The sequence below is a fragment of the Boleophthalmus pectinirostris genome, unplaced genomic scaffold, assembly GCF_026225935.1.
Source record: "Boleophthalmus pectinirostris isolate CB_2022bp ecotype Guang Dong unplaced genomic scaffold, ASM2622593v1 HiC_scaffold_22, whole genome shotgun sequence".
Lineage (NCBI taxonomy): Eukaryota > Metazoa > Chordata > Actinopteri > Gobiiformes > Gobiidae > Boleophthalmus > Boleophthalmus pectinirostris.
In genome coordinates, this window is record NW_026571190.1 from 14,251,961 (window position 1) to 14,274,163 (window position 22,203).

At 35.5% G+C, this 22,203-nt stretch overlaps 2 protein-coding genes, 1 non-coding gene and 1 gene segment (V, D, J or C); 2 read left to right on the forward strand and 2 right to left on the reverse strand.

Annotated features, from left to right (window-relative positions):
- The window catches only part of LOC110159896 (E3 ubiquitin-protein ligase DTX1-like), a 38,797-nt gene extending 38,166 nt beyond the window's left edge, over window positions 1-631 (reverse strand). Inside the window, exon 1 of the mRNA XM_055158243.1 lies at window positions 476-631. The gene's annotated coding sequence lies outside the window, so the exon portion shown is untranslated. The remainder of the gene's footprint in view (window positions 1-475) is intronic.
- LOC110159891 (ribosomal protein S6 kinase beta-2-like) lies at window positions 111-18,488 on the forward strand. Of its 3 annotated transcripts, XM_055158248.1 has the most exons (17): window positions 111-146; window positions 1,633-1,734; window positions 5,650-5,704; window positions 6,044-6,081; window positions 6,164-6,278; window positions 6,751-6,819; window positions 6,904-7,051; window positions 7,295-7,352; window positions 7,480-7,580; window positions 8,119-8,209; window positions 8,533-8,623; window positions 9,305-9,412; window positions 12,134-12,196; window positions 13,086-13,163; window positions 13,765-13,872; window positions 15,107-15,219; window positions 15,957-18,488. In XM_055158248.1, the coding sequence occupies exons 3-17, from the start codon at window positions 5,651-5,653 to the stop codon at window positions 16,129-16,131; spliced, it is 1,410 nt and encodes a 469-aa protein (XP_055014223.1). In that variant the 5' UTR covers window positions 111-146; window positions 1,633-1,734; window position 5,650; the 3' UTR covers window positions 16,132-18,488. The 3 variants fall into 3 exon arrangements, with proteins under 3 accessions (XP_055014223.1, XP_055014222.1, XP_055014224.1); XM_055158247.1 differs by lacking the exons at window positions 111-146; window positions 1,633-1,734 and adding an exon at window positions 4,719-4,926; XM_055158249.1 differs by lacking the exons at window positions 111-146; window positions 1,633-1,734 and adding an exon at window positions 4,961-5,475.
- On the forward strand, window positions 788-860 carry trnak-uuu (transfer RNA lysine (anticodon UUU)). Its single transcript has one exon. It is a non-coding gene; the product is annotated as a tRNA-Lys (tRNA).
- On the reverse strand, window positions 1,257-3,403 carry LOC129410339 (Ig kappa chain V region 3368-like). The segment is given in 4 exon segments: window positions 1,257-1,720; window positions 2,304-2,450; window positions 2,863-3,060; window positions 3,330-3,403. Coding segments are annotated over 4 exon segments (567 nt in total).
- Window positions 18,489-22,203: the final 3,715 nt, after the last annotated feature.

The following is a 22,203-nucleotide window of genomic DNA, read 5'->3' on the forward strand; positions in this document are numbered from 1 at the left end:
GACATTGGCATTTCTACATTTTATTACACATCAAAGGCGCACACTGAGTCGTTTATATTTTATTTACCGCAAAAACGCGCCATTCGATAGCACGTGACTTTGAACCACGGTTTGGATTTATCACGACGCTACTTTTTAAACACGAGGTTAGCTTTCTAAACATTACTTTCCCAGAACTTCAGGTCGTATAAACATTTTTGTTATTTGCGGACTTATGTAGATCATTTGTTGAGTAACAAGCGATAGAAACACATTTATTTTACAACAACCTTGTAATCAACGCGTGACGTGTTATAAACATTTGATCAGTCGCGAACTCGCTACTTAAGCAAGCTACCCCGCTAATAATATTAATTTGACTATGTTTGCTAACTTTACGCACATGTTTTTTCTAATTAAACTAAATAATTTACTACAATTTGGCTTCGCGCTTACAAATTTAACACGTGAGGTTTGTGCCAGCATAGATACTCACTTTCGCTTGTGCAAATGTTGTGGATAGAAAACGATTTTCTGTGTATCGTGTGTAGGCAAGGCAAGGCAAGTTTATTTGTATAGCACAATTCGTACACAAAGTAATTCAAAGTGCTTTACAGAATAAGAAATATATTAAAATCATAATAAAAACTAATCAAAACATAAATTAAACATGAAGATTAAAATTAAAAAGAGAGACATAAATTGGAAAGAAGAGTGCGGAATGTATACATATCCCGCTTAAAAGGGTAACTCACGCGACCTGGTTTAGCACAGAATATTAACTTACGTCATGCTGATGCGAAATAGAGCCCGGATAGCTCAGTCGGTAGAGCATCAGACTTTTAATCTGAGGGTCCAGGGTTCAAGTCCCTGTTCGGGCGATAGTTTTTTTTGTGCGTTTGCTGCTGAAGACGTATTGCACTCTAAATACAGGCTGATAAGGATCTATCAACAGGTTAAAAGAATTCCATTTGAACATTTCTAATTCTGTCTGTGTCCTCAGGTACAAGGGCAACTATAGACCGCACAATGAACTACAGACTACACAATAGTATGTGTAGTCTAGGATGCATAGTAGTATGTGTAGTCTAGTCTAGTAGTATACATATGTGTACTGTGGGCACTGGCAACTCTGAGGTTCTGTTGTGATTGTAGTGTCTTTTTAAAACAATAAGAGTGCAGGCTACATGCAGTTCTTTCAAGGCACAGTCTAATGTGTATAATTATAAAAAAAAAAAGAAAACTCGTCAGGTTTTCAGAAATCTGTTTCCATTTAATTTTGAGCATAGACTAATACCCCGTTTCTAAGACACATGTTGACTGAGACATTGTTTCAAGCACTTCACAGGTGATAGCATATTATAACAACAATCAGCATATACACACAACTAAAAAAGCATGTTGAAAAAAACATGTTGAAATTAAAATAATCCAGTGGTATTTCAAAACATATAATAGTTTACAAAGGAGTACACACAAGCAAAAAGACTTTGTCAGAGTTTTGCGATATCAAGATTTTACACAATATTCTCTTAAATGTGGACATGTAGAATTGCCTGGGTCTGCTGGTGAGGAACTGCATATATGTCACTGTTGTTTTGATCCTTTTGTTCTTCAATGAGCGGATTTTTTCTGTGATCTTTGGTTTTGCAGTGAACCACACAAACAGAAACCACCATAAACAGCAATCCACCACCCACAGCTGAGCAGTACCAGTGATAGAAGCCAAAGTGGAAAGGACCTGCATGAAATATGGTAATCATACAATTTATTAGAGAGATCTTGTCATGTTTTGAATGTACTGTGAAGAGTCCAGGGATTATTCAACAACTACACAATTAGATTTTGAGCAGTTAGGCAAAGTTGTACTACCAGTTGCATTCTTAAATAAATACATATATAGCAATCAAATCAAATATCTTAGCATGTATCAAAATTTTAATATAATTTCTCCTCATAAAATAATAAATTATTTGTACGTTTAGTAAAACCTTTGTCTAATATGAATAGAGGAATCCAGACAAACATTTTTCTTTTTATTTTTTTTCATCTATATCACATTCATATTTATTTATTTACTTTTTAATAATCCCAGATGTTCAGCAGGGGCCTATATAACTCTATAGCAGATTTACTGTTTTTGAAAGAAAGTCACAAACATTGAACCATATTATTTGTTATGTAATAGGCTGCACAAATCTGTAACATTAAGCTCATGTCTTAAAGTCCTTTCCTGACATCATGTGTTTGGTGTTGAATAATGGCACCACTTTCTGAGGCTATCGTAAACCTAAACTATTTGCCAATTGAATTCATGACCATACCTTGAATTATGATTCCCGATCCTATCAGCAACTCTGTGTTCAAACAGACCGCACAGAAATACAAGCCCAGGTCATTCTCAGTGATATCAGTGATGGTAAGAGTGCGGTGCACAAACTCCGCTGTAAAACGGGGCTCAGCCTGGTAACCTAAAAAAGCAAGAACATAATTCATTCCACACAGTTATATTTCACCAAAAAAGATGTTGACGAACATAGTTATTAGGTATCATCAGGAATAACAATATTTGCAAAATAGTAATAACAACATTTTCAAAAATGTTGAAAATGGGGCTAAAATGTATAATTGTAGCAGAAGAAAAGAGCTAATAATTATTTGTTGCCACAGTGCAGCCAAAATTATTTATGAAACACAATTTTAGTCTTAATAGTTTGCAATATAAAAGTAATGTTTGCCCTACACAATTTATTTATTTATTCATTTATTTTCTAGAATTAAAAAAATAATAATCACAATATTGCAATAATTAGTCAAATTCATATCCATAATATGCTCAACCCTATTGATAGAAAGTGTAAAGTGAAATAGTGAAACATTAACCATAAACCATGTCTCCTTTTCTGAGGTTGATGAAGACCACTAAAGTTGGGGGTCTGTACGGGTTTTCTTTGAACCAGGCCACGTTGTAAAAAGATGTCAGATTACAGACCAAAGAGACTGTGCCTCCAAGATGTACATGCTGAACCTCTATTGTCTGTACCTGCTGTATATGGACAAGTGCTATAGCGGTAATTAAGCCTGAAAAAATAATGAAAAATTAAAGTTATAAATTACACAGATTTCTCAAATTTGGGATATGCATTTGCATTTGGACATGACTGGAGAAATGACTTGGTAATGGTTCCAAATACTTAATTCAAATACTTAAACAACAGTAAAAGAAAAAAAAAAGAACCAAATATAGCATGGCTAGCTTAGATTGTGATTTATACATATCAAAATATATTGTTTAAAATTTTACACTATTTTACATTATAATTACTTCCAGATTAAAAACAGCAACTCACCAAAAAGAACCATTGTTAGAGTTGGTAAACCACAGAAGAGCTTTGGTTTTGGTTGAAATGAAACACACTACCTCACGCACTAAAATAAATTTCACTTCTTCTGTGTGAAAACTCAACATCGTTACCTGTTACCTCTTTTTGAGACTTCTTTCCTCTTTCACCACCTACACATATTAGAAGTAAATCAACTGTGAAACCAGACATGATACTCTTTAAATAGCTTAATGCTCTTTTCAACAAAATATCAAATAGACCATGAACCAAGCCTCAGTATTATTATTATCGGTATTACTACTGAAGGTGGCAAGGGCTATCCGTGATTTAGAAAAGGTCCCAACTGTTATCAGCCTATAACTGTACCACGCCTATGTTTGGCCATGTTCTTGTCATTCATCTAGGCTAATCAAAATTTTGACATTTTATCTAAATAATTTCATCTAAATAATTTATCTATATATTTTCAACCTGTCTGTCACCTGCTAGTATTTTTTAATCAGTTATTATTTGCTTGATGGTGTAAATCATCAGAGTTATCCAAGCTAGAAAAGGTTTTTGCAGCTTGCTAAAATAACATGGGAAATGTAGACAATTATTTGTACAGGGCTTTTCAGCTCTTTTTGTTTTGTCAACAAATGAAGCAGGTCCAGAGCATGGCGACCTCTCAGTTGACTACAGGCTGTAATGCCACATCAGCTTTCTACCTCTTGGCTATTATTATAAACCTGCTTTGAACAAACACTTTGACACTGATTCTCTCATACTTAAGCTCATGATCTGAAGTCATGATATGTTTTCTAAATATGCACAGTAGGCTTATACTTAATGCATTCTAGCTAGGGCCAGACCAATATATGGCTGAAGATCTGGAGATTTAGTTCAATTCAGACTGACAACTAATAAAGATCATTCACTGCATTTTCTATTGGCTCCTGGTCAAACAAACAAATGAAAAAATAAATAAAATAAAAATGTAAGAATAAATTAAATCCCAAGATTGAACTACTAAATAATTTGTAGTGAAATAATGGGTTTAATAAATGATATATAATAATATATAATTATATATACACACACACACACACACACATATATATATATATATATATATATTTTTTTTTATTTTATTTTTTTTTTTACACTTAATAGGCTATTGAGTCACATCCAGTCCAGTTTTTGGGCCGTAACAACATATTGCCTGTGCTTTCTACAGTCTAAGCTAAATGTAGTAGGATCTAAGATAAAGCAAAACTAATGTGTAGCAGTCTAGTTTTCCCCAAAAGAGCCCTGATAGAAACAATATATCTGCAAAACAAAGATAAACTCAATGGAGGAGGTGTCAAGGGTCGAACCAGGACTGCGGATGATCACGTGTGGCTTTAAAGCGCTCCTCTCATTGAGCCACAACAAAAGCCCAAACCCAGCCTGGTGCACGCTTCTGCTGCACACAGATAGCATGAGGAGGGCACATTTCCCTTTTAATAACTGGATTATTATCTTAACCAGAGCGATGACACCTCCCATCACGTGTGTATGAAAAAAACCCTCTTCATTTCTCGACCTGACGCTGGCTAAAGGAGCAACTTGACTTCGTTCGCAGGTGGAGCATGTTGTTGTTAGCATTAGCATTGTAGCACGTTTCCTGTCAAATCAGCTGTGTGTCAACCCGCAGTGGCGTTAGCTTCGTGCTAAAGCTAACATCATTTTGTGTCATGGTGTTTTAGGCATTAAGAATCGTGTCAGCATAAGGAGTTTAACTATATATAAAGGCAAACTTGTGTGCTAACGTAGCATGTCCATTCATTGCCTGTACTTTTATTGATTAGGTAAAATGTGTTAATTTTCCTGCTACCTGAGACAGCATGCTAACCTTGATACCCAAACTTGGGTAAATGTTTAGATAAATTGTAATGTTAAAACGAACAAAAGGGACAAATACTTTGTGTATGAGGTGTCAGCCAAAGGATCTGTGTCTGTGTATTGAGAGTGAAACACTTGTTGTTAGAGGTCTGGTTATTTGAGGGAGGACATGTCACTTGAGTTCTAAATAGTTTTACATTCTGTTGTGTTGATGGTACTCCCTGTAATGTCACACATGAGTTATTTTGTGTGTCCAATAATGGCTCTGGGTGTGGACTGCCCAAACTGGGTATGAATCATTTTTCTTTGAAAAATTTCTACAATACACCCATTAGTTCATTAGTTCACTCATAGTCTTAACTTAACCAGTAATTTAATTAGCTGTACTTGTACACACAAAGCAGAAATTCTGAATTGAATATGATACTGAATAATGTGTATAATTTGTATTGTATTGTTTCAGAATGGCTGGAGTCTTTGACATTGACCTGGAGACTGAAGATATCAGTGATGCAGAGGTTTGCATACATTTATTAGTTTATAAAATGTATTCTTATGTATAGTCTTATTGAGTTGATTAAGTAAACGCAATTTTCAGTCTTTACTTATTATTCTTTAAGTGTAATTTTCTATTGAGATGACCTAATGTATTTCAAACAGAACAATGTGGGGAAAAAAATACAGGTAACTGCATGCAGTGAAAGGATGTCTTTAGCATTTACTTCAAAACAGTCAGGCTATGGGAAAAAACAAAAATAGGCCTAAAAATAAAATAAACCAAAGATGTTTATGTGGTACTTTGCACGATGGGAAGAAGAAAATTTGTAATGTTATTATTTTTTTGTTTGAACTAATAGGATGAAGTATGTGACTTCACAGTGCCAGAACCAGAAAAGTGAGTCTTATCTAACAAAATATATATAACAGTTATAAACTATAATACAAATTGTATATAAATTGTTGTTGTTGCTTCTCAGTGTCCAGACAGAGGAAGTGGAGCTGACCAGTGAGAGTGTTAACAGAGACAGTGAGAGAGTTGGCCCTGACTGCTTTGAGCTGCTCAGGGTGCTGGGAAAAGGGGCATATGGCAAGGTTTGTCCCTCAGTAACTGCATGATTCTATTCCACGTTTCCATTTTGTTAACACAACCGAACAACAACATAATATAAGATGAAACACCAATGGGATAACGTTTTTCCCACTTTTTTGTTTCTTATCTTGACATACAAACTTTCAAATGGAAACAACATGTGTAACCATAAACTAAATCTGCACCTGAAGATTTTGAATTATTTCATTTAATTAACTGAACTAATTAACTGCATCCATAAAGAACAAATATCCACTTTATAAATAAATTTGTATCTAATGTGCAAACAAAATGGTGCAAGACACTGCTTCATAAAATTTTCAGATTTACATCTTGCTTATATTTGGCCATTTTTACAAAGAAAATGTCCTATTTATTTAGAAAAGTTGAGAACATCATATAATGAAAAACATTATAAAGTGTACTATACAAATTACATACATTCACCATACTAATTAATTAACTCTTTCCCAGGTATTTCAAGTGCGCAAAGTTCAAGGCCCCCAGACTGGAAAAATATTTGCTATGAAAGTCCTGAAAAAGGTGTGTCAAACAGCCAAATGATGCACAACTTAACACAATTCATGAATCATTATTTTTTGCTAATTTTCAACTGTTCTTTTCTAGGCAAAGATTGTCTGCAATGCTAAAGACACAGCCCACACTCGAGCAGAGCGAGAGATTCTGGAGACCGTGAGGCATCCGTTTATTGTGGATTTACTTTATGCTTTTCAGACTGGAGGAAAGCTCTACCTCATCCTGGAGTGTTTGATTGGTAAAGCAAAATGAATACATTGGGTTTACAAAGGTTGTTCGTCATGCATGTGTCTAACCTCAAAAACGTAGCAAGATTCATGTACAAAAGATGGTATATGTCCAGTATATTTGAGTAAGTTAGCAACTGAGCTGATCAGATTAGCACACACATTGCTTTTGTCCTTAGTTTTCCAAAGCAGTGTTTTTGGTGGTGTAGTAATTTATAACATTTTAAGCTTAATATTTCTCTTGTATGTCTCAGGTGGTGAACTATTCATGCAGCTGGAGAAGGAGGGCATCTTCATGGAGGACACGGCTTGGTGAGTAAAAGGCTTTTTAAAGTCATACTGGTTTATTTTGACAGAGATGAATAACAATTTGATCCTTTGCTTATAATGAAAACATTTATTCATGAATGCCACTGGTGTTTGTGTTGTGTTTATATAGTTTTTATCTTGGAGAAATCACGCTGGCTCTGGGTCACCTTCACTCCAATGGGATAATCTACCGCGACCTGAAACCTGAAAACATCATGCTCAACCACCAAGGTAAACATGACTATTAAGGTTATCTAAAAAAAGGATACTCAATAAATAAGCAATACTAGTAATTACTAATTCAATTAATATATTAATAACTGATGGCAAAATTAATAGCCAATACTAAAACTAGTATTAAATTGGATACTTTTTGAGCATTGATTCTGAAAAATGTACATAAACAGGACAAATTTTGACCTTGAAATCAACATTAAAAGCTGACAGCTGTGACTTTGCCATTATCAAGTGGGTAGGTAAGGCTTGAAGGGCTCAAAAAGAGTGGGGATTATATAGCTGTGGCTGTTGCACACCGTTTCCTGAAAACCTGTGACCATTTATATTCTGTTTTCACTCTGTAACATGTTTAATTTAAACCTAAAAAATAATGCCAATAAATTAAGAACAAAAACTATGAAACATAAGTATTACTCTGTATGCAAGTAGACTCTTTATCTGCAAGTATGATCAAGGCATGTGTAAAAGCTTAGTGTATCATTTGGAAAAACATAATGTATGTACAAATGTCAGTTGTTTTTTTTTGTGAAAGGGCACATAAAGCTGACTGACTTCGGCCTCTGTAAAGAGTCCATTCACGATGGCAGTGTCACTCACACCTTCTGTGGGACCATCGAGTACATGTGGGTAACAGTGCACAAAACATCGTATTTACATGAATCTCACACGCAAAGGTCCATCACATGAACATATTTTTTTTCCTCCTAACCCAAGTCTACTCCTCATTCTTTTACTGACAGAGGATTGGCTATAGATTTAGATTAAAAAGACCCAATATTTTTCTCTGAAATTAGTGAATATTTCCACTCAAATTCAATTAATTACACAGCCTTATATTTATGCAATGTTTACTCTTGTTAAATATACAGTGTCTGCCTGATTAATCTTTTATCTCTGTTATCTCATGTTGTTTGTAAATATAAACTTGTGTTTACCCTTTCCACAGGGCTCCAGAGATCTTGACCAGGTCGGGCCACAACAGAGCTGTGGACTGGTGGAGCCTGGGCGCCTTGATGTACGACATGATGACTGGATCGGTAAGATGAGACATGGATATTTGTGTATTTATGTTTATGCAGAACCAGTGTGCTGTATTGTAAATTCCTAACAAAATGACAATATGTTTCTTTCACGTTCGACAATTTTATGGTGTCATTATTTCAATTGGAGGACAGGGACCCATGTTAAATTCACTAGTTTTTAAAGAAACCTCCAAACCTATGACCACAGATGTTGAACCCTATCGTTATTTATTAGAGATAGGCTATAGGCTATAAACTTGCCCTATAAATTTTATGGCATAAAGTTCCTTCAATTGGAAACAGTTTTTGGTGTTGAATAATGGCACCACTTTCTGACCCAAGCACCCAACAGAAATGTAAAAAAAAAAAAAAAAAAAGCACTGTTGTTCATTTAAGCTGACTGGGAACACATTGAACTTTGTGCCCGTTTTGATTCTTTCAGATAGGGCCAGAGAAATATTAACCTTAAACCAAGTCAGCAAATCTGCAGTTTGACAGTTAAACGTCAGATTTCACCAGAGAAAATTGTCCTCCAGCTCAGTTTAAACTAGAATATTGTGATAGCACGTGAAGGCAACCTATTTGAAATGGATATGAATGTGTTGATCGTAAATACAGGTCAACATCAAAGTTATAATATAGTTTTGTCACCCTTGTCAAAATGTATTAAATTATATTTTTCTAATCTTTGTACAGCCTCCTTTCACAGCTGAAAACAGGAAGAAAACCATAGATAAGATCCTGAAGTGTAAGATCAACCTGCCCCCTTATCTGACCATCGACGCACGGGACCTCATCAAAAAGGTACATTGCACAACACAAGGGCTGATGACTTTGCGCAAATATCTAATTACAAATTGGCTGTCAAATTACTTTGTGACATGGACAAAATTGTTGGTATCCCTCTGGTTATGAAAGAAAAATCAACAATGGTCACTGAACTAATTTGAAACTGAGAAAAGTAATAATAGATTTAAAAAATCCTGAAAAATATCCAGTGAAAATCAAACACTGTTTTTGAATTGTTGTTCAAAAGAATGATTTTAAAAAACAAACTAATAAAACTGGCCTGGACGATACCTTTAGAAAAGATTATAAATAATTGGATAATTGGGACATATGTCCTCTAATCTGCATCACAGGTGTTTTCAAACTCAGTCAGTCTGCCTGTTTAAAGGGTGACATGTGTCATTGTGCTGTTTGGTGACATGATGGATACAACACCAGGGAAAGCGAAGAAGAGATCTGTGTCAGGAGACTAGAAAGAAAACGATAGACAAACAAATTAAAGATAAAAAAATAAGACCATCTTTAAGCAACTTGATGTTCCTGTGATTACAGTTGCACATGTTGTTCAGAAGTTTAAAATTCACAGGGCAGTAGCCAACCTCCCCGGATGTGGTTGCAAGAGGAAAATTTTTGACAAATTCAAGAGATGGATCATATGAATGGGGCCCAGAACAACCTCTAAACAAATGAAATGTGATTTTTGAAGGGCAAGGTACATCAAGGGTGTCTTGAATCTGTGCAAGATACAACGAAATCTCAAGACTTGCAAAGTATTTTGGAATGAAGTGTGCTGCCTAGTGTCAGAAAGCTTGGTCTCAGTCATAGGTCATGGGTCTTCCAATAGGATAATGCCCCGAAACACACACCTAAAAACACCAAAGAATGGCTAAGAACAAAACATTGGACTGTTCTGCAGTGGTCTGTGAGCCCAGATCTCAATTTTACTGAACATCTGTGAAAGGACCTGAAACTTGCTGTCTGGAGAAGGCACCCTTCAAACCTGAGACAACTAGAAGTTTGCTCACGAGAAGAGGGTCAAAATACCTGTTGACCAAAGCAGAAGTCTCATTGACAGTTACAGAAATCATTTGATTGCAGTGATTATCTCAAAAGGTTTTGTAACAAAATATTAAGTTCAGGGTACCATCATTTTTGTCCAGGCCAGTTTTATTATTTTGTTTTTTCAAATGATTCTGTTGAGCCACAGGTGAAAAGCAATGTTTGATTTTTGTTAGACAAAAGTACAGTACATTATTTGTTATTGCTTTGATCAGTTTCAGGTTATTTCAGTAATGATTTTTAATTTTTCTTTCATTGCTAGAAGGGTACCAACAATTTTATCCAGGTCTGTAAGGAACTTTCTGCATCAGAGCTCCCCCTGCAGCTCCTTTATGAGAGTACACTGTCTGGGAGCAGACTCAAAGGCATTTTTTTATCAGGATTTTTAAAAAATAAAAATAATATAAATTTATATTTAAAAAATAACCAGGGTTTCCAGTGAGAACTTAGACTTGGGTCCGCCATATATTATAATGCAGGGCTGGTTTTCTGCCCAGAGAGTAGGTGAAGACGATCAACACTTCACACACCCCTAAAATCTGTATTATTTAACCACGACACGGACTTACATAGGCATTTTTACTTAATTCTGTTTTAAAATACAAATCTAGACTGAGTTCACAGTGCACATTGTAAACTCTTCCAGGACAATTAAGGATGCACCATGTAACCTTTTCTGGTGGGTGGTCTCAAACCTGCTTGTTTGCATGGAGATGTTATTGCCTTTTCTGGTTGGTGTAATCTTATCATCAAGTTACAGGCCAGATCTGTGAAGACATTACCTAGTTATAGCAAGAAAGTATGTTTTTCAAGATATATTTGAGCTGTAATACACCTAATGCCATGTTGTGGAACATTCCAAGCAAAATGATTACAGGTGACAGATCCCCACCAGAAAACATACATAGTGCACTTTTAACAAAACAGAGATGACTGAAGTAAGAATTGATTGTCTCACATTTTTTGCTGAGGTTTAAACGACCAATTTATTTTTTTTTTTTCATGGCTGATGCTGATACCGAATGTTTATTGGATTTGCTTAATTAGGCGGCTGGTTTGGTCAAACAAAATATTGGCCAGAGCAGAAGATTGAAGGCCAATAGGTGATGCGCTAAAAAGTGCAAACAAGTCAAAGTCAAACAAAGTTGGCCCAATATATTGGCCAACTGTCTATGTCTAGTTTAAACTACTGAGCTAATTTTGTGTACAATAATACCGCACAGAGATACAATATTAAATTGTTTGTTGAAGATTTCATAAATACCTGAATTCTTGCACCATAGCCATTGGTTAAATTGCAACCATTCAAATTTAGTTTTAAAACTGAAGAATCCTTTAACCTGACATAACACCCATTTACAACAGAAAGTTGTGTGTAGAAATCTATTCAATTCAATAATTAATGTACGTGGAAGACAAGTTTGTATTCATCTATCATTTATCATTGTCTACCCAGTGTTAAACTTGTGCTGCAGTTTCATGTACTTTTGTTCTTATTTTGTCCTGCTTCTGAGCTAAAAATATCTGTACATTACTAAAAAGCCCTCACCAAAGCAGATTAACTCCCTTCATTATTACATTTTAAAGTCTTTCGTCTCAAGAATGTAAGCGTTTATTTTTTTTTTATAAGAGGCATATTTTCACTTACATTAAAATAGACTTTGCTTTGATTTTCAGCTTTTGAAGAAGAGTCCGGCCCAGAGGCTTGGCTCCAGTAAAGCAGATTGTGCTGATATTCAGGTAAATTACATCAGCTAAACTCAAATACTTGCTTTATCTCTATTTTTCTTTCACGTTAACAGTGATCTGATAACCTCATATTATTCACTCTAATGCTCCTCTTTCATTTTTATTGAGTTATAGTATATTCACATGTGTTTATTCCATATCTGTTGTTTCAATTTATATTAACTAATACTTATTATATTATGTTATATTATATTACTTATTATTACATATATTGACATTTATCACACAGTATAATGCATATAATATATATAACATTGCATTATTAATTTGAACCACACCCGCCCTGGGGCCAAGAACGGACTGTCAATCTGTGTCACTGGCCTCTCCAATTACCTCACTCATTTACACTACTTTTATACTAAAGCAAGATGAGTGAAATGTCTTGCCCAAAGACACAATGACAGTAATGGAGTTGATTGCTGATTTAACAATCACTTTAATATAAGATTAGACCATTTGCAAAACTAGATATGAGTCATTGAAAAAAAGTAATTTCTGACTTGTAAGTTACCCTTTGCATTGCAGTGTTTTCAAAAGCCAAATTTATGTTGGTGTTGTAAAACTTCCTTCTTGACCAAATTAAACTTCACTAATATTACCTATAAAATGTAATAATGCAAAGCCATTAAGTTTTTGAATATAAAAAAAGCAAAATACCAGTCTTTGCAATTAGAACTCCTTATATATTGTACAGATATAGTCCATGATTGACCTCAGCAGTGAAAACAGCCGAGGACACAGTAATTCTCCTGCTGACCTCCTCCTCAGGACATGTCTGAAAGTCTTTTTGTAGTGAAAAGAGGCGGACACAGGGGGCGATGGCGAGACAGGGTTCTTGGAGATAAGAGAGAATTTTAATGAGAGCTTCCTCTGTGTTTAGAAACATCCTTTCTTCAAACACATCAACTGGGACGACCTGCTCAGCAAGAGAGTGGAGCCCCCCTACAAGCCACAACTGGTGAGACTAAGAGAAAAAAATATTTAAAGAGGGATTATTACACTTCTATGGGGTATGAACTACTAATGCATAACATATTTGGATCACCGTGTTACCTTTTATTTTTGTTAATGCTATATTTGCCGAAAGCAATGTATTAACATATTTCTGAGTCGTCCCTCTCGTCACTCCCTCTTCAGAGTGCTATCACATTACAATCAGTGTACATTACGCTAATGAAACTACTACACATCTCATCACATTTGTAGTAGTGTATTGCTTTGTGTCATGCTTTTGTGTATTTATGAAAAATGTCCATGTGGGAGCGTGGGTGACTTGTGAGGTGAGCATTGGACATAATTGTTCTGCAAACCATAAGGAGGGTTTGAATAAATATGAAAAAGAAATGAAAGGGTTTGAAGTGATCGCTAAATTACTCTAACATGCATTGTTGACGTCTAAACCCTCTTCAGGCATTTTAATATGGTAGAAAGCTCCCTCTTATTTGGATTTTTATCTTTATTAAATTAAGAAGAAGGAATATGGTAAAAAGGGCTGACACATCCAGATAGCCCACCTTTTACACTGTTATATAAATAACTGTGTGTATGTTGTTTTGCAGCACTCAGAGGAGGACGTGAGTCAGTTCGACACCAGGTTCACTCGACAGACTCCAGTGGACAGTCCAGACGACACCACTCTGAGCCACAGCGCTGAGCTCGCCTTCGCTGTCAGTATCAAATAACAGACTTTTTATAGTAAACTAAATATTGTGTTCTTCTCAATGGAGCTCAACAATAATCGCTCACCACTTGGTTCTGAAAGTACATTTCCCATAGACTAAAATAGAAGAGTTTTAGGTTGCTCAGGGCTAATTATATAGATGGAAACTAATCTCAAATTTGTTTCTGAAACTTTTACAAATCGCTAACTAGGGAAGGGCATGATTAGTCGATTAATCGATACAAACCGAATGTAGGTTGCTGTGCGTAGTGTGACCCAACAGGGGTCCGTACATGTAGCTCTCTGCACTCAGAAGGAGCGAGACACAAACAGTCGGTCAGTCTGTAACGTACCGAAGCACAAATGCGTAACGATGACTTGTACAAGAAAGTCCACGCTTTCCGTTGCGTTCGGGACAAGTGTGAGTCCATGTGCACAGTGTACAAAGCAGCACGTTTCGGTGTCCAGTGGGAAAAAGTTTTGCCAGGTGAGAGTCACGCGATGTTGATGAAGAGTCCCCACCTCCCACCCCCCGTACGGTGTCCTGGTTTTGACAAATGCAAATATGGTCACACTAACCTGTATTCCACTGAGTCATGTCTTTTAATCCAACAGAAATTGACCGCATCAGCGACACAAGAGCTGTAGTTTTATCTTCGCTGAGTTTATGCAAATTAGCGATGCGGTTTTAAGTTTTGTTTCTGTGAGAGTGAGAGAGGAAAACTGAATTAAACACATTATAATGTCAAACGGATTGATGTGGCTCTAGAATCGTTACGGTTTATATGTCGTAAAGTTGAATTTATTAATGCAGATTAGTAGTACAGATAGTAATAATAATGATGATCATTTTAATATAAAAACGTTAATGATTAATCGATAATCGATCGTTAATTCTTCTGACGATCGATTAAGAAAATTTCATCGAATGCCCATCCCTACTGCTAACCAATGAAAACATTTAACAGATTTAAAAGTTTTAAATGTCTGTTGGACTGAAAACAACTGTGTTATCAATCTTACCGCACCACATAGCCAGTTAGCCACATCTGTTTATTTTGGAAAAGTCTATGGGAAAAATACCTCTGAACCCACAGCGATTTTTGAAGTGGGGGGACTGTTAAGCTCCATAGCATTTACCACAGTGTTGTACAACTGCAATGCATAATAAATTAACCTTTAAAGATACCTCAGTGTGTCTGCACTATGACCTAAGTGTATTTTTGGTACTTGTACCTCAGGGCTTCACGTATGTGGCTCCTTCTGTGTTGGAGAGTCTGAAGGAGGGATTCTCATTTGAACCAAAACCTCGAACGATGCGCCGATGTAACAGCAGCCCACGCACACCCATAAGGTACACACATACATACATACATACACATACATACATACATACATACACACTACAGTTCCACTATACAGCATGCGCTTTACAGTTTCACGTAGGAATAGGTGATACAGCGATAAAAATCAAATCATCATCTCTGTTAGGATTTGCACTTTTGGTAAAAATCGCTATAACTGTTTAATACAGCTCTTTGGTCATGACACTTTCCCCCAACTACTCCTCCTATTGGCCAGCCTCCATCATGCTCTGACTCAGTGACAGGTGGATTAACCAGTCATACTGAAAAGTAAACTTGCAGAAACAGCAGATGGTTTTAGTTACCTTTTTAAATACTATATGAAAGATACTAAGAAAACAGGAATCATGATAGAATAAAAATCAGGACATGGCCCTGAGAAATTTGTGATATGATTTTTTTGGCATATCGCCCACCCCTGGTTTCAATAACAATGAGATCATTTAACCAAGAAATCATTAGTAGTTAGATCACATTTATTTATAAACACTGGCCAATTTGGACAATAAGTTAATCTGGTTTGTTTTGTAATTGTCATGTGCATCTTGTCTATTTTAGTACTCAGAGTTCCTTATTCAGTTCCCAGTATTTAAAGGACTATGAAAGAATATTGCCTCAGTACTTAATAAATATCAGATATTGGAGCTTTATTCTTTGATATTGACTGTAATAAAATATCATAGGACGTTAAAACTAAAGTCTTGCTTGTATTTCATCTTTCCTGTAGCCCTCAATTTTCCGCAGGCGGTCCGTTCAAATCAAACATGTACGGAGAACCAGACCTGTTCTCTCCTGTCTCTCCTCCCACTTGTCCTGCCCCCACGCCACTGGAGAACGGATGCGCCAGTCAACCAATCAAAGCGCCCGCCCGCAACAAGAAGCAGAAAGGGCACCGCAGATGAGCGCCAGGTGTTGGAACATGGCTTTGAATATATTTACAGTTTTGGGGGCACTTTGAGACATAAGCTGGCTCATTTAAGTGCCAAATTTAGTCACAAGAGCATTTGAACTAACTCCCAATATTAAAGAGACCACATTACGCTATTATCTGATCTCAGTTCCCATGTCAAACACATACCCAGAGTTGTGTTTTGTTTCATTCACACAAACCCTGCATTTTTAGGCTAAGTGCTCAAACAGAAAACACTCTGTTCCAACTTGTGATGTCACATGAAACAGAACACAACTTTGGGTATGTTTTTGATGAGGTAAGAACATTCTAACATGACTTAAAGCTCACAAGAGTCCATTTTGGATACTGTAATAAATGTGTATAAATAATAATAATAATGCATCAGTTTTATACAGCCCTTTTTTGCACTCTTTACAGAGCATTATTCATTCAATCCATACAGGAATACAATTATTGGAGTAAGGCAAGTAACAAGGCTTGCTCAAATGAAACTGTTGATATTCAAAATTGTGACTGTGTTATTTTCTTACCTATTCAGAAAAGTCAATATATTTTTAATATTCAAATTCAGTTTTCAGTTCTTTTTTTTTTTTTTTTTTTGACAATTCAGGAAACCATAATGATTACTAATTCTTCGTAATTCGTAAATAAATACAAATCTCAGGTATACAAGTTTCCTTTAACATTAATCAATAATTATACAGGATAACGTTTCCTTGTTGCTTAATATTGGTGAGTTTTTCTAAAATCTTGTGCTATAAGACTTTCTGAACACGATGAAGATGAATAACCATTTTGTACATTGATATCTGATTACAAAATGTGAATGCATGGATCTAAAGTGTTTTGGCTTTATTTTCTATAGTCTCTAGTTTAGTGAATTGAGGTTTGGGAGTTATAATGGGATTAATATTAAAACTGCCTCAAGTTTGTGTAACATGATAAGGGAAAAATTCAGAAGTACTCCATGAATTGTAGTGTTTGATCAATGAAATGCAAGACTGCGCTTACACCATTTTTCACTAGTTATTTTTTTCATATTTTAGTGGAGTGTTATAATCTAAACCCAAATAAAGTAAAATATCTGCAAATGAAGGAAGAAAATATTCCAAAATTCGCTTGCAGAAATTTGTGCATTTATTAAAGCAAAAATGATTGAAACAGTACAATGTATAAAACAACAACTACTCAAACCAAGGTTGAATCAGGTTAACTAATGTTGTTATCCAATAATTATTTTTGCTGTGTATGAATTGTATTTATTGCCAAACTAAACCTATATTCTGAATAGTTTATGATAACAGTAACTGAGCCCACTCCACGGTGTGCCTCTCTGGGATTCTTTTCTCCTGATGCCAAAGCTCATTTAAACATAATGACAAAATCAATGTCGTCTTGTGAAAATATAGTCTACTTATTTCATTATAGAGACTTTATGAGGGCTATAGAAACAATCAGCCTTTATATAAGAATGATAATGTGATTAAGATAAGTAGTTATCATTGAGACCGTAAATATTATTAGGATTGTAAAGCTCTTTTTGGCTCTCACAGGCTGCCGTAGTGTGACAATGTAGGATGTTTCATTGCATTTGTTGTTGTGTGTGTTGAGTGATCATTTGCATAATGTTTGAAGGATGCTGAATGTGTTCCTTTGGTCAAAATAAGAATGCAATTTAACGTTTTCCACATGCTTATTTCCATTGAGATGTTATTACTTTGCCTGAAATGTCCCACAGTATGGCATTAATTCATCTTGCACTTATTCAGTTTCAAGTGTTTTTGATTGTTCCAAAATACCCATTCTTACTGTGAGTGAGCTCGCCTCAGCGAATCTAACCTGTACGTTTAATGCCAGACTGTGGAACATTCCAGGTAAGCCCATAACATCCATGGAGACAAGCAGGTGACGGACCTTCCATCAACAAAGCTACAGTACAACTTTTAAACGCAAAGACGATGGCAAAACAGTTATGGTTGGGTATTTTGAGCCGAAGTAAACTATAGGAATAATACAATATGGGGGTGTATGTATGATTTAATTTTTTGTTTGAATTTCTGTATTTATTTTAACCATTATGTAAACTACTTGGCAATTTTGTCATAACTCCTATCAGGACACTGGGCTTTTTCCATTGATTGTCACTGGCACATATCACTATTTGTTTTTGCAAAGGCAGATTCTGTTTTGGAAATGCAACAGTTTAAAACCGTCAAAAGTTTGTCGATTTTATTTATAGACATATATAGTGATAATATTTTATTTAACTATTAATAGGTTTTACTTTTCTCTTTTTTTCTGTTACATTGTTTTATGACTTCAAATAAATATGTATATGTACATATATGACAATGTCTCCCTTTTTATGTAATAGTTGCTATCCAAATAAGACTAAGGTTATGGTACACTTTATTGTCCTCCATAGAGAAAATTTGAAGACATGTGAAATTCATTTATAGCAGTTCACAGTCAGGTTTCTATTGTTTCTCAGTTACATAACATTCTGACATAGCTGGTTTCATTGTCTTGAGGGAAATCTTGTTCCCTGTTCCTCTCTGCTGGTGGCTCCTCCATCTGTGAATAACTCAAAGTAAGAGTTCAACTTTTGATATAAAACAGACCAATCATTCTCTTGTCTAACCAAATCAAGTTTCATTTGTGCGTTTATGTGAATAGAAATGTTATATAGTGCATCTCCATGTGAATGTGTGACTTTGGTCAGAATGTTACACAGTATGGCATTAAGCAACCAACCAACCAATCAATCAAACAAACTTAAGGCACTTTTCATAAATGCTATGCAAAGTGCTTTTAATCATTCCTAACAGGCCATCTACCCATTTGACACACCTATCTCCATACAAACAAGCAGCTGACATCATCAGGTCAAGTTACTGGTCAGGTCTGTGGAAAGGAGTCCCTCGTTTAAACAAACATTTAATGCCATATTGTGGAATATTAAAGGTGCATATTAAAGGTACTCCACCCAACACCCGAAACCAAACCACAGCATAAGAATCTTAAGAATTATAATCTTATGTGATATAGATTTGAAATGATTTGGGTATGGAAGGGCATCTGTTTTTGACACAAAGTCATTTTTAAAATTTCAACTAGATTGTTTACAGAAGTAGACACGGTCTTTAAAAACCATGAGATTGTTAAAATAATTACACCCATGCTGATATAAAATTACTCAACAAATTCATGCTTTGAAATAGTTTTAAATTACTTGTGGTGCAAGTTTGTGACTGTGAATAATTAGCAAATTTACTTGAGCCAATAAGTACACAGTTTGTTCAAAATAAGGTGTAATACTGACCTTTAATCAGTAGGGGGCATTGCACCGTCACAACCACCCCGTGACAAAAGCAAAGTCTATTAAATTTTTTCATTGCTGTTTTGGCACATTTTTGGCACACTGATCAGAACTGAGAATTTCATAAGTACTTGTACAACCTTCAAATCCTTGAGTTACTTTTGTACATCTTTAGGCCATTTTCTTGTTTGTTTTTCCAAAGAGCAAATGCTTTGGTGCACTGTTTCAAATGATTTTGTACAATAGTCTTCTGTTCCATACACTGTCATTTGATTTTGTCAGACTGTTTAAAATGGCTTATAGTGGCTCTCATCTATGAGTATTTGGACAGACCATTCACAACATTTCAGTATTACCTCATTGTTTGGAACCATGGCCATGAAAATGGTCAGTGGTTATCTACAGCATTTTCTAAACTTATATACATCTGCAAAAAGACAAATGTGTGCAGTGAGCTCATCCTACAGCATTGTATCCCTAACCTTATCTACTGCTTCTGACTATTTGACTGAGAGAGAATTGTGTGGAGGAGATGGAGGAGCACAGGCAACATGAGGTGGTTGAGGTGGTGTGTGGGGTGAGGTGGGCAGGGGCAGTTTCATGTAGCCACTGGTACATAAGGAGTGTTGCAAAAGGGAATGTATCACAGATGAGTCATTTGCTTTGATCAGTTGAGAGTGAAAAGAGTAAAATGGTGTCAGTAAATGATATTGTAAACTGTTGTCAATGTTGCACAAACTGTCCTGTCTTGCACATTTCTAACATGGGCCTCATATTTTGTAATAACCTGTGAACTCAGTGATGCATTTTGCTGTCGATTCCATAAAGGCTTCATAGAGATCCAACTCACTTAAATGAGAGAAACACTACTCAGTACCCTTAAGATTTTGAGCAAGTTTGTTGATTTTGCAATAGATATAATGGGTTTTTTATGTTTGTATGAATTGTTTTGAGGAAGGCATTTATATTTGTAAAATTCAGTTTTGATCTGAAAATTATACCAAATTCCAGTGATCCAGCACATTTTACCATCCCTTTACCCAGAGCCAGAAATTCAAAATGAATAGGAAATAGATTAGATTTAAAATTATGTCTTTTTTCAGATAGTTCTCTTTTTGATTTTAAAAATAGTTGTGGTATTCACTTTCGCACCAAAACAAGCTTCATCTCAATTCCTCCACAAACTCAGGTTGAATCTCTAATGTAATTACTTTTGAAGAAAATTTTACTTCTCAGTGTATAGTTTTCAGACACCATACTTGAGTAATATTGTTCACAGTGTATAGAACTCTTACTTGAGTAAAAGTTTTAGTAGTAACATACTTCACTTTTTACTTTGACAATACTTTACTTTAGACTGGTCCTCCAGGTATGATAGTTATTCTTAATATTGTGTATATTTAGATTAAAAAAAAAAAGATTTATCCTTGCAATTACATTAACATAAAATTATAAAAATGTTGAGAAAGAAAGTATAGTTTAAGTAGTTTCCCCAAATAGTTTTTTGTTGAGTTATTACTTTATCCACTTCTAACTAACAATACACTGATGTACAATTTCTGGGTACTTTTCTGTCTTTGTGATAGCCATCAAGTGTGCATTATACAGACTGTTTACATACTTTCATGTGGAATTTTGAAAAACAGAAGCAAAACTGGACGGTGTTAGCTCCTCAAGGAAACACAGTGGGAGGTTTTTTACCAGTGAATTCTGGCAAACATAGAGCCAAAGATAATTTTACTTGAGTACATTTTCTGGTGCACATCTCTGCTTGTCTCCATAGAGATGTTATTGTTTTGCCTGGAAGCTTTACAGTTAGACATTAAAGTATCTATCTTGCATTAATTCATAGTTTTTATGGTTAAAAATATGATTGCTATGGTAATTATGGTACAGATATGGATATGGCTAAGAAGCTAAACATGCAGCAACTTAGCTAACTTGAAGCTTTTTAACAGGTTTATAACAACAAAATAGAATAGAATAGATACATTCAAGTAAGAACATTAAACTGTGGAGCACTGTCACAGCTTCAGTAAAAGCAACACAGAGTGACACAGAGGTGAGTCTGGTGCTAAAAGGTCACTGTATTAACCAGTATACTGCTTCATTGTAAGTATAAAATAATATTGTATAAAAAGTCCTGATAGAAGGTTGAGTCTTTTTGTTAAAGTAATTGCTCCTACTGTTTTTGTTCCTTTAGTTCATCATGCTCAGTACAGCACCAGTTTAGAGAAATCAGGATACTGCCTCCACATGCCACCGTATCCTGGATAATCTTGGAAAAACCCAGTGAGAGGATCTTAGATTCTCAAAACTAGGATACTGGCATATCCAGGATACTGAAATCAGGATACTGTGTTTCCATGGACACTCACATAACCAGGATACTCAAAAACCCAATCATAACCAGGACACTGAAGTGCATGTATATTCACGCACTCAATGTAAAATGTTTAAAACCTTGGGAATTTGGTGGACTGTTATCTGACGCCCTAAATCAGATTAATCTTCTCGTTTTGTACCGTGTGAGCTAGACTTGAAGCACCAGCTCTGTTCTATTCTCAGCCCTGGCCTTAATCTCTGACCAGTCTAATGTTAGCAGTGTGGACCTGGAAAGAGCCACAAATAGCTTATTAGCTCATTAAGTAACGTTGCAATTAACAATGAGGCTGTGAGGTTGCTCAGCAATTCTGTGCCACAAATGAGCCTAGCCTACTTCTAGAGGATTGAAAAGCAACT

Bases quoted from the DNA above. Each gene is read 5' to 3' on its own strand.
- LOC110159891 (XM_055158248.1), top strand. From the start codon at position 5,651: ATGGCTGGAGTCTTTGACATTGACCTGGAGACTGAAGATATCAGTGAT. The intron at 9,413-12,133 runs GTACATTGCACA...TTTGATTTTCAG, and splicing joins CACGGGACCTCATCAAAAAG to CTTTTGAAGAAGAGTCCGGC. The intron at 12,197-13,085 runs GTAAATTACATC...CTCTGTGTTTAG, and splicing joins CAGATTGTGCTGATATTCAG to AAACATCCTTTCTTCAAACA.